Below are 12,154 nucleotides of genomic sequence, written 5' to 3' on the forward strand. Positions count from 1 at the left end.
GATCAGCTCTCCTAGTTCTTTACATGTTTATTGACTTTGCTAAAGCAGAATCGCAAAGTATTTTTTCTGGTTTGCAACACTTCCAATAAATTCCAGCCAAACTGGACAAAAGAAAAAGTGTTTTCACATTTTCAGTTTGCTGAAAAGCCACTGAAATAAGCAAATTATATTACATAAGCGTGCAGTTATGTAGCACTATATGCCAGACGCCTACTGCCAGAATTAAAAGGGGCCCACTTCAAGTCAAAGCTCCCATTACAAGAAAAGCGTCCATGAACTACCAAGACCCCGCCTATTGCACAGGTCAGAGTCTAAAAATTAACCAGCACAAGAGGCTCAAAGACATCAGGGATAATTCAACTTTGTGGGCCTCACTATGCAACAGCTTCCACAACAGAAGCAAAAGAGACTCTCAGGTTTCACCTGCCCTGGAATGAAGAGATTCAGGGTGCTCGAAATCTCTCCGAGCTGAATGGAGACAATATAAGGCTTTCCCATTTCCACCTGTAAGGACAGCTCTTCTGACTTCTGAGAACTGTGACTTCTGAGAATTGTTACTTCCAAGGGCACAGCTCTGCATGGGGCAGAAGGATTAAGCTGTGAGTGCACACTTCAGAATCGCTCACCTCACTGAACTGAAAGCAGCAGTGCATGAGGCAAAGCTTGCAAAGTTTCAAAGAGGTGTAAGGCATATGCATGCCTGTGCCGAAGAGTCTTCTGTGAGAACTGGTTACAATACTGCCAGGAGGGTCTTGTTTGTTTGGAGTTTTTTTCCATTTTTCTTCACCTCTCCCCAAGAGAGAAGGAAACTACAGTATCTGACAAAACTCGTTAAATGCTTATTTTTAGCATGTATTTCATATACACCAGAGCCACACCACACAATAAGCCTAAAATTGCAGGTCAGGTCAATTTCCTGCTTCCCATTTTTTCAAAGAAAAAAGCCATTAATTCAGTACTATAACCTTAGTTGTATGAAGTCTTTGAAAATCTAGCAAGCAAGGGTATTTTTAATTCTACATTCCCACCATGTATCTGTCAATAAAATAAAAAAAATGGGGAAATTTTTTGCTATTATTTTACAAACACGGCCAAGTACATCACAACACAGAACCTCAGGCCACCACACCTTCAAAAGAAGGCACTGTACTTTTATCGCCATGCAGCTGGCAAGCTGGCACGCGAGGATGCAGCCCTGGGTACTCCTGCCAACTAACTAGATCGGTGTACCCAGCCCTTGGCTCAAGCGCATCCATCATATGTATTTTATGCAACCAATACCAAAAGCACAAACTTCCAAGCACAAACACATGGAGCGTCCCAGATGCTGTGTCAGCACTAAGAAATTGTCCAGCTGCACGTCTGGTGTCAAACCTGCTTTTCAAAGCTCCCATGGCCTCGCCGCTCCTGCCTGTTTCAGCCCGCACACACTGTATCGGTACAAATTTACTTCCCTGCATTCTGTTCGGAGACCGAGAGAAAACAGCCAGGACACGTTTAACCTGCTGGTTGCAGTCACAAGCGCCCATTCTCAGCACGCTTGCTGACACACGAGTTTCTTCTCCGGTACACATTTAGCGTGGGGGACTAAAGCGGGCTCTGGCAGACTTTTGCCTCCCCACGTACCCTCCGTGACCGCCCGAGGGGTGTCAGTGCAGCCGGGGGCACCGGGGGCACCTGGGGCTCAGCCCTGTGGGTTCGGCGGCCGGAGCTGCTCCCGCCGCCCCGCGGTGAACCCGGGCCGGTGATGGCGAGCCCCGGCCGGGGCGGTCCGGCGGAGGGAGCGCTCAGCCCCGGCCGGGCGGTCGCTCTCACCTGCGTTGTAGAAGCGGTCCAGCACCGCCGTCTCGCCGAAGTCCAGCTTGCCGAAGTGCAGGGTCTCCAGCGCGGCCCCCACCGCCTCGCACGCCTCCCGCAGGCTCTGCAGGGCGCCGCTCTCCGCCGCCAGCAGCGGCCCTTGGCTCGCCTCGTTGATCACGTAGGTGACCGCGGTCCGCCGGCCGCCACCCTTGGCCCGCGGCGCGGTGCTCGGGCAGGCGGCGGCGGCGGCGTCCTCAGCCCAGAGAGCGGCGGGCGGCGGCGCGGCCAAGTCGGGCGGGAGGCTGCGGGCGCCGGCGTCGGCCCCGGGCGCTCGCCTGCCGAGCGCCTCCTCGCAGGGGGTCCCGCCGCCGGACGGGCCGGGCACCGGCAGGCTGACGATCCCCTCGCTGCTGTCGCTCATCCCGGCGGCGGAGGAGCGGCCCCGGGCTCTGTTGCGCTGGCCGGAGTTAGGCGGATGCCATACCGCCCAGGAGCGGTCCCGCCGAGCTGCTAGAGGGGAGAGGTAGCCGGGCTGAAGCGAGAGACTCCCACTCGGGCGCTAGCGAAGGCTGACGGAGACGGGGAGACGAGCACAGCCTCTCTCCGTTCCTGCCGCCGGCACCATGACGCGCCGCTCCCTTCTCCCCCGCACCTGCAGGGACTACCCGGCACGCCGACCCCCGGCAGCCCGGCCTCCTTCTCCTGCCACCCCCGACACCCCGCTCTTCCTCCGGCCGCTCCGCTCCTCGGGCGAAATTCCTCGGCCGCGGGGACGAACCACTTGTGGGATCGCTCTCCGGCGCCCCGGCTCTAGCCGAGCGACAGCTGCGGAGCCACTGGCAGCGCGGGCTGGGGAGGCCCTAGCGCCGGGCGCCTCCTCCTGCTCCGCCTCCGGGCAGAAATAACCTTTTCCGCCCCCCTGCTCAGCGTTCCGGCCGCGTCCCGAGTGGGAGCTCTCGAGGAAGAGAAGTCACGTCGTGTCCTCACGGGCTTGTCAGTCTGAAAGGGCGCCGCTCCCCTCGGGAAGTCCCGGCCCGGCCACCCCCGCTGCCCGGGGCGCCCCGGGAGGGCACGGCGGTACGGGCTGCTGGAGAGGGCCCAGGGCAGCCCTTCCTTGCCGTTTCCTGCGGGGATTTATTTTGTAATATCCTCCCCCTTAACACGAGCTCACGGTCGCGCTTTAAATCTGTGGGGTCAGGCTCAGCCTTCCCGCCGCTGAAACGACAGGGGCCCTGACCCCGGAGCCTTCCGAGGTGCTTGGGGTTCACCTGAAGGAGCCTGTGTTTGCAAGAAGCCAGGTTCTGTGCGCAGCTCGGCGCTGAACCTGCTGCTGCTAAAGGGATTTTTATCATGTATGGCTTTTCTTGTTTGTTTTTAATGGCACGCATATTTTAACTACCTTGTCAGGAGTAAATACTTTAAGTGTTTGCAGTGAAGTTTGGAGCAGCGTCAGGATTGAGCAATCATTAGCCTTTGCCTTCTACTATTATCCGCCACTTAAACCTGCCTCGCTCTGTGTTCCCGAACGGCTTCAAGTTCACTGAAGGGTTTATGGCTGCTTTGAGAAGGATCAGCCTCATGCTTTGCAAGTGCTTCACATGGAAATTGGAAAACTACCCCTGTATGTTGATTAAATGTGTCTGTTTCTTGCATTTACCTGCAATTTACTTGTCAAGAATACTTGAAAGCTTGATAATTACCAAAAATATTACTTTACAGAGAAGAAAAGTAGTAGGAATAACTAGCATATAGCCAAAAGCTGTGCTAACTTTGTATGGTATAGCACCCAGTAGAGGAAAAAACCCTTTAGCATTTGAAATAATACATTGTATGAAGAAAAGATGCTCCAAAATTTCAGATTATTTGCAGCCCAAGAGTAAATCTCTGGGGAATTCAAAATGGACTGGAAAAGGAAATTATATTGACACTTCTGTCTGTTTTTGAATATAAATACCGTGTAATTGGGTGATTTATCAAATGTCTTGTTTTTTTTCTTAGGGGCTTCTATTAAACAGGCACAAGAGAGAAGGAAAAATAGCACTTATTAGTTATGTTTATATGTTACATATCAATAGGTCTCATCCTGTTAAAACTGACGTTAAGACTAATCCACTTGTTGGCACAAAGCCTCCTCCTGTATCATTGTTTTCCATTACTTCTGTAGACAGAGGATCAATTCTGGAATAATTAGAAAAATTAGTCACTGCAGTAGCTTCAGTAGCTCTGTTTGCTTTTGCGTTGAGTAGTCTCCTTTTCCAACAAGATATGCCTGGCATTTGCTTCTGCTGATAAGAAATGGGTAAATGGGGTGGGAAGATGACAAGCAAACTAAAGACTAATTTAAAGGGAAAAGTTAATATTTGCTCATCTGCCAGATACAGTAGGTTATTGTTTCTTGCTACAGTCTGAATAGCAAACAGTGTTTTTCTAAATTATGGTGTTTTCCACAAAATGCAGAATTGGTGTTAATCCATTCAGCATTGCAGTTACATCACCTTACAGGAAGCAAGAACAATATGTCTCTGTTGTTCTCGAGAACAGCCCGTGTTTGTCAAGTGCAGAAGGAAGTCATGGACTGAAAGGAGACGGAAGAAGCATGCTATTCCACTTAGCATTACTGACTTGTGAGGCTTACTTCGTTATTAGCACCATGTCTATTCCAAATATAAGTTAGTTCTACTGATTTGGCTGTGAGGTTGGGCACTAAACTGGGAAAAAAATCAAAATGCTGTTGAATTACAAACACAAATTGCTGATGATTTTATAAAGTGAAAACATATCTTTTAATGTGTTAGCTCTCTGAAGCAAGCAATCAGGCATTTAGGAACTCTTGTGTTTTCATGTTTGATTAGGAGATAATTCCAAGGATTTTAAAAAAAAATGAAATAGCCCATTTGATATCAGAAGTACTCTTACCTTATTCACTTGTTTCTCAAGGGTTGTGAAATTAACATCTTTAACACCAGATGGTTTGTATATAATCACGATTCAGTACCATTCTGCTCCAGCTCTGTTTTTTTCAGAGACAAAACAGACAAAAACATGTAACAAGCAATTGGCTGTAGACTTGTTGAAATAATGACCCTCTCTTTATTATATATTTCTCAGCTATAAATAATTTGCCTCTGGTTTAAACCATAATTATAATTTTAACATCCAAGACTTTGCCAACTTTATTAGTTGCACATAAAAATGAAATTTTTGATGAGTTACAAACAGCACATGACAAATGCCATAGGCTTGATTTAGCTGATACAAGTAGTGCAAACAAGATCCAAGACCACAAAAGACAATTCCAGTGTATCGTGATTTATAGAGATTAATTTAAAACACAACTATCCAAACTATATTTTTTATGTATTGTGGCTGTCAGTGTCCAGTAGGGGGAAAATATGATTTTAGACTAACCTGCATTTTGAATTTTGTTTGTGGTAATGTGGATGGAATTAACAGAATAAATGGAAATCTGTCTCCACAAATATTGGGTTTAAAATGGATGTTAAATTTCATTCATCATTTAAGGTGCTCTTATTTAACTACAGGATAATATATAGGAATGAGAGATTCAGTGTAAATTCTTCAATGATAAACAGGAAAAAGAAGTTTTCAGGAGACCAGCATGCTTCAATTATGAGTGTTAAAAAAACCCGAAAGAATTTAAAAGAACTTGCAGATAGAAAAATTTGAATGAGATATTAAAAGTAGGTAAGTTAATGTGATTTTTTTTTTAAGCCTTAGGCCAGAACTCTCACAAGCAGTAGAAACAGTTAAACTGAAATAAAAATACCTTGTTTCTAAAAGCTGTCCTAAAGAGTTAGACTAAGTTTATCACTGTAGACAATGAGCAGAAGGTTTTAAGTTCAATAGGGAGAAGGCAGTATTTTGAGGCGGCCAGCTGCCAGTCTTTAAGAAAAGATACACTTATGATCACACTGAACATTTAAAACAATATTTAAGTAGAAATGGGCAGGTAAATAGAGACTGGTGGCCATTGTTTAGGGATCCAGCTGATCATGAAACAGTAATAACATGGGGAATCTGCTCACCAAATTACAGCATGGTGCACAGGGGTGGCAGCCAGCAAAACCTGACTGAACAATATGGATGCATCATCAGGGATCAATATTTCACCAGTCAAGACCATCCTTGTAGCCCTTTTCCTGTGAGCATGGTGAAGATTGTGTGTTGTTCTTGCTTCATACTCTCTTCCCCCCACAATTCTCACATTTCTTTCTAAATCTCCATGTCTAAATCTTCCTTTGCTCAAGTGTCTTTCTCTTTCCCTCCTCTTTCTTCTTTTATTCTTTAAAACTTCCAGAAAGGCCTCCATGGTAACTGCCTCTTCCTTCCAAATGCCATAATCCTCAGTCTTGCCATATGAGGGGAGCCTTTTTCCTTTGCATTCATTCCTGCAACCCCCTTGGTTACTTTTATTTGTTTAAAGCTGCAACAAATTCAGGTTTATGACATGGGGATTTCAGCTGGAAACGTGTCTATGTTTCTACTAGTCAATAAGCATTCCCATGTAGAAGAAAATCTTGATGGCATAGAGCCTAGTGAATGGTTTGATAGTTAAAAGACAGAGAAAAATTAGCTGCAGTCCTTGAATATTTTCAGTGTTTTAAGCTACCCGCCCTTGAACATGAGGAAATAGCTCACATTCTACTTTTTCTGGTGGAAAAGCTCTTTTTATAACTTGTTCAAACCCTTGGACTCGAGTCTTTCTGATTACTGTTTCTGCTGACCAGCAAGGGTTTTGAAGAATTTGTGCATGCAGCAGTGATGGTTACCAGCCCAACTCACACCTAAGCTAGCTGTCAGCTAGCAAGCTGAGGAAATGAGGAACATGTATTTGTAATAGCAGAGCTCGTGGGACCAAACGGGTGGAAATGCTGCTCTAAGCATCTCAACCACCCATTCTAATGCTAATGAGGGGTATGGGTGCGAGCTGAGTGCAGAGAAACGACAGCTGCATAAAGATAGCCTAAAACCTACATACCAAGCAACTTTCCTTTTTTAATTGAAATTGTATTAGGAAAACAGCAATTTCAGTGTCGTTTGGGATTTTTTCCCTTCAATTGAGGGCTCTTGTTATTTGCGTGGAACATGTCTGCCATCTACTGTTGCACGCAGGATCCGCCTGTTTGGAAGAATCCCTCTGTATTCTTCCCCTGAACTCTGAACTGGTGAGGCCATATACCTCGAGTCCTGTGTCCAGTTTTAGGCCCTTCAATTCAGGAAGGACATTGAGGTGCTGGAGCAAGTCCAGAGAAGGTCAATAAAGGCGCTGAAGGCTCTGAAACACAAGTCTGATGAGGAGTGGCTGAAGGAACCCGTGTGTTCAGCCTGGAGATGAGGAGGCTCAGCAGTGACCTTGTCAATCTCTAAAACTCCCCAAAACTAGGGTGTACCAGGTGGGGGTTGGCCTCTTCTCCCAGTGACAGGATAAGAGGGAATGGCCTCAAGCTGAGCCAGGGGAGGTTTAGGTTGGACATTAGGAGGAATTTCTTCACAGAAACGGTGACTGGGGAATAGGCTGCCTGGGGAGAAGGTGGTATCACTGTCCCTGGAGATGTGTAAGGAAAAGACTGGATGTAGCACTGAGTGCCATGGTCTAGTTGACATGGTGGTGTTCAGTCATAGGTTGGACTCGATGATCTCAGAGGCCTTTTCCAATTTAATTAATTCTGTGATTTGGTGTTTGTTGGAAGGAGCTGGCTGGTATACCATTTTGTTTCAATAGCTGCATATAAAACACTACTATGCTTGGTGGTCCTTCATGTTTCTCGAATTTACTCAGCTGCCCGGAGGCTGAGGAGGAAGTGGTCATGTTTAGGAACTTTGGGTTTTGGCCCTTCTCTCTTTGCCTGTAAAATAGCTTTTGTTCTTTTAGTTGTTATTCTCTCTACCTTAAAACCATCCATATTCAAATACTTCCACCGTCTGTATTATTTTGCTTTCTACTCTTAAGAGTCTTCAAAAACTGAATTCACAAGTTTTTCTGTGAAAAAAACGTTTGGGAACTAGTCCTTCTCTCAGGACTTCCTTGTAACCTTTTATCCACTTCTTGATCTTTATGTCTGCAAAATTCTCTTAATCGTGTCTTGAAAACAAAGCTGGGCCACTGATAAGCATTGGTTCCTGTTTGCATAACCTCTATGCGGAATTTCACTCATTACGAAAGATCAACCAGCTTTGAAAAAATGCACTTGATGAAACCTTTCCAATTCAGTGATAAATTCTCCATACAGTAACTGGACTTTATACCATCAAGCACCTGACTCCCAAACAGCTCGCATATGGCAGTGTCAAAATTTACTTACTGTACCACTGTGGTGGCCTTGTGTCTTTTCAAGCATCGTAATTGACATCCCAGTCACAACGGGCAATTATTTGAAAAACACTTGCTCAGAAAACTGTCTTGTAACTTGCATTTTGAAAAAATAAGTTGATGTAAAAATATTCCACAGAAGCTAAAATTGGTTGAATTTGGCCTGGAGCAGCCAATTCTGTAAGGTATTCCTTTGCCCCAGTAAAAAATCTGATCTCATATGATGTGAATAAATGAAGCCTATAAATTGTCAGTTATGAGGCTTTGGGAGCTGCTGTGATAATTCAAAGGATACATTAAATTGAGCTTCACTTGCACTAAATTTGAGCTGGTTTTATTTTAAAATCCCGGAGGCTATTTGATAAACACATTTGTTTTCATTTTTATGAGATTGAAGAATGAGTAGAACTGCCTAATTCTGCATCTGTGCGCCAGTATAAGGAATTAGACATTTTTGTGGCTTTACAATAGATTTTTAGTCAAGGTTTAGTTTTAAATATGAGACCAGGTAGCAGGAGTACATAACTATGGTCCAACTTCCATGAGGTAACCATGATTAAATAATCTAATTTGCTTTTGCTGTAACTTTCAAAAGCGTGAAATGATAGTTTTGCATTTTTATCTTTAAACACGTAGATGGGTCATTGTGACTAATTAGGGTAGTCTGTGTCCAAATGGAATAACCTCTGTGTCTGTATTTTAAGGGACATTGATACAGATCTATATTGGATGTATTATGGCAAAAGCTGCAGTGCTGGTCTACTGAAATAGTAATTTTCTAAGCCTGAACACCCCCTCCCCTCATCTTTCTTTCAAAAGCAAAATTCCCACTGATTTAAACATAAGTGGTCACCGGTGTAAGGAGTTTATTCATAAAGGAACCTCGATAAAGCACAACTGCATAATGAGAAGAATTATAAAATACGCAGATCTATTCAAGAAATTAGGACAACGAAAAGCTCAGAAGGTCCTTTTAAAGGGAAAAATGAAAGCTAACGAACATACTCATGACTGAAATATCTCATGTACTCGAGCTGCTGCACACACACCGAGCTGATCAATGTCCTACGCGGCGTGTAACCGAGCGGATTGCAGCTGAGATTTGGAAGCGATTCCTTGCGCTGGGGAGCTGATTCCCAGGACTCGCGTACCGGGCCCGGGCACCGGCAGGGCCCAGGGCCGCCCCTGCCAGCGCCAAAGATGGCGGCGGCGCGGCTCCGGCACCGCCCGGCGGGCGGGCGCTTCCGCCGGGGCCGGGGGCGCGGCGGCACCTCCGCGGCTTCTCCGCGGCTCGGCGGAGGCCCGGGCGGGGGCCATGGGCACGACGGCGGGCGCGGGCGCCCTGCGGCTGCCCGGGCTGCACGGGTACGCGGTGGAGTTCTCGCCATACTGCCCGGGGCGCGTGGCGTGCGCCGCCGCGCAGTACTACGGCATGGCAGGTGCGGGGGGCGGCGCGGCGGGGGCGACCGGGAGCGTGCCTCCTCATGGGAGGAGGAGGAGGCTGGAAACGTGGGTGTGCGGAAGGACAGACGGTGTCTGCCAAAGCGCTTAGGGACGACTTCCCTTTGCGCTGCGTTTGTTCTGCTGTGGGACAGCGGCTGTGCCCCGCGGGCGGGCCGGGGGTGGAGCGGGAGCTGCCCTGCCGCCCCCAGCCCGCCGGGATCTGCCGCTCCCGAGCTCCAGCCCGCTGCTGCCCTGCGCTTCTCACTGCGCCCTCGCCGAGCAGCGCTCCCTTGAGCGGGTCGAGAATGAATGTGGTAGTAAAGACATACACACCGTGAATAACATGTCTGAAAGAAACTTTCTCCGCTGACAGGACCCGAGGGAATGGCCTGAAGTTGTGTCAGGGAAGGTTTGGGTTGGATATTAGGAAACGCTTCTTCACCCAGAGGGTGGCTGGGCACTGGAACAGCTCCCCAGGGAAGTGCTCGCAGCACCAGCCTGACAGAGCTTAAGAAGTGCTTGGACGACGCTCTTGAGCACAGGGTGCGACTCCTGGGAATGGTGCTGTGCAGGGCCGGGAGTTGGACTCGATCCTGATGGGTCCCTCCAGCTCAGCTTATTCTGTGATTCTGTGGCTTCAGCTGTTCTTGTCTCAGTCCCTGAGTGTCCAGGCAGGCCCTGGTGACCCTGCATTCCCTTGGAAGAGCCAAGCTGAGCGTTCCTCAATACTGGCACCTTGTTCTTTTCCAGTGGGATTGTTGCTCCCCAAAACATTAACTAAAAAAAAAAAGAAGGTAGAATTAATTTGACAATGTCTCAGTCAGATGAGAAAGCAGAACCCATGTGTGTTTTGTCAGAATGGAATTATTTGTTTAATTTCTGGTGAGCTGTGTTTGTATTACTATATTCAGAAATGGGGAATAAGTGTTCTGTCTGCTGTGTCATCAAAGAGACAGAAGGGAACCCCGTGATGCTATGTCTGTCATGTGAGGTCCACGGGGAAAATGAACTTTTATGCTTTATAAGCAAGTCTTTTTCAACCTCACTTACAGATAGAGCAGAGTAATTAAAAAAAAACAAAAACCACCAAAATCAAACCAGAACAATCTGATGTAAATGAATTGCTCTTTTAGAGAACATGAGACCACAAGATGTTTAATTATGCTAGTAATTGTTTGGCCTCTTAAAGTTCAGGTGCTATTTGTGTCTGCACACTGGTACTACCTCAGAACCACCCCAGTTTCCTTTGGCATCGGGGAACTAGTTGTGATGTTGTATTTTTTATTGCTGGTTTAGGTTGTGGAACTCTGGCGGTGCTGGAACAGAACGAAGCTGGGATTGTTCTGCTCAGGAGGTAATACAGGTTTATCTTTTATTTTTGCAAGCAAAAACTTAACTGTGTACGAGACACAACTGAAATATTTTAGGTTATTGTTAGTGATACTGAGTATTTTATCTATGCCAAAGTATCTACCGAATACAGGTTTTTGTATTTACATAGAAATTAATGTATTTGTATGTATTATTTACATACAATACAAAAGATATGTTTATGTTGCATTGGTTTTGTTATGGGAAGTCATCTGGCTTGCACCATTTCCACAGTGTAAACCATTTTATAGAAAAGTGGCAATGTAAATTAAGAGCAGCTTCACTGCCCCAGCTTAAAATTTCAAGTTCTAGCTTTTTTGGAACAGTGCCTTGACACCTAGATTTGTGCCCTTATGATTGACTTATACTGAAAATAGAACAAGAAGCTACATCAAGTCATGGAGGTCCTTCCTAGGAGATACAATTTTCTAAGGGTTTGAGAGGAGCTTGATTTTGTTGCAGATGGAAGGAGGAGAAAGGTTAGAAAGGAGGGGATTTAATACTTGACCATTATTAACTTAAAATATTTTAAGGAAGGTCTTGAAACAGCAATTGTTTAGATTAAGAGGGCTGACATAGAAATGCTTAAAAATAGGTAATCATATTCAGAGAAACTGTTTTTCATTCATAATTATAAAATGAGACTCTTTGAAGATGTTCAATACTCTGTTACTTCTGCTGAGTGCTCTGGTTTGGTACTGTTCATTTATGTTTCCAGGGACTGCACTTATTTTGTAGTAGAAAGTGCTCTTAAGTTCCTGACCCACAGACTGTGTTGTTTTCTCTATCAAAGTGTTCTGTGTGCATGCCTTTCCCTTATCATTACAGTAGAGTTCCATGACATTTGACTTAAGCTTAGCTGAACCTTCAGGGAAAAGGAGGTAAATAAATTCTTATTTGCCATTAGATAATACTGCAGTCATTAATAGTTGTTGCAGAGTATCTAATATGTAGCATCAGATCCCATATAATGAATCGTCGGGGTGTTGAAAGCACTGTCAAGGGAGTGTAGAGATCTCCAGTAAATTCATGACTATATTTCTGTTGGGTTTTCGTTGTGACTCAGGTTTGTAATGGTGTTGTGAATTGGATAGGGCTCTCCTGACACAGTTTTATTTCTTTCTTTACCACAGTTGTTAGAGACAAAATGCTCTTATACCCTGCAGAAACCACAGATCAGACTGAGGTGTGTTGTACCTCTGTCTTTGT

The 12,154-nt window shown here is 45.8% G+C and overlaps 2 protein-coding genes across 4 annotated transcripts in view; one reads left to right on the forward strand and one right to left on the reverse strand.

The window, feature by feature from the left end:
- Window positions 1–2,685, reverse strand: part of MAP3K5 (mitogen-activated protein kinase kinase kinase 5) — a 98,420-nt gene extending 95,735 nt beyond the window's left edge. Inside the window, exon 1 of one of the 2 annotated variants that reach the window (XM_085055638.1) lies at window positions 1,816–2,685. In XM_085055638.1, the coding sequence (XP_084911764.1) occupies window positions 1,816–2,221 (406 nt within the window). In that variant the 5' untranslated portion in view covers window positions 2,222–2,685. The remainder of the gene's footprint in view (window positions 1–1,815) is intronic. The other variant, XM_085055639.1, reaches the window with a different exon arrangement.
- Window positions 2,686–9,367: 6,682 nt separating this feature from the next.
- PEX7 (peroxisomal biogenesis factor 7) overlaps window positions 9,368–12,154 on the forward strand; it is a 41,450-nt gene continuing 38,663 nt past the window's right edge. The window contains exons 1-2 of one of the 2 annotated variants that reach the window (XM_085055659.1): window positions 9,368–9,570; window positions 10,871–10,928. In XM_085055659.1, the coding sequence (XP_084911785.1) occupies window positions 9,447–9,570; window positions 10,871–10,928 (182 nt within the window). In that variant the 5' untranslated portion in view covers window positions 9,368–9,446. The remainder of the gene's footprint in view (window positions 9,571–10,870; window positions 10,929–12,154) is intronic. The other variant, XM_085055658.1, reaches the window with a different exon arrangement.

This window comes from Lichenostomus cassidix, chromosome 3 (genome assembly GCF_008360975.1).
Source record: "Lichenostomus cassidix isolate B80296 chromosome 3, HeHo_3.0, whole genome shotgun sequence".
In the NCBI taxonomy this organism is placed as follows: Eukaryota; Metazoa; Chordata; class Aves; order Passeriformes; family Meliphagidae; genus Lichenostomus; species Lichenostomus cassidix.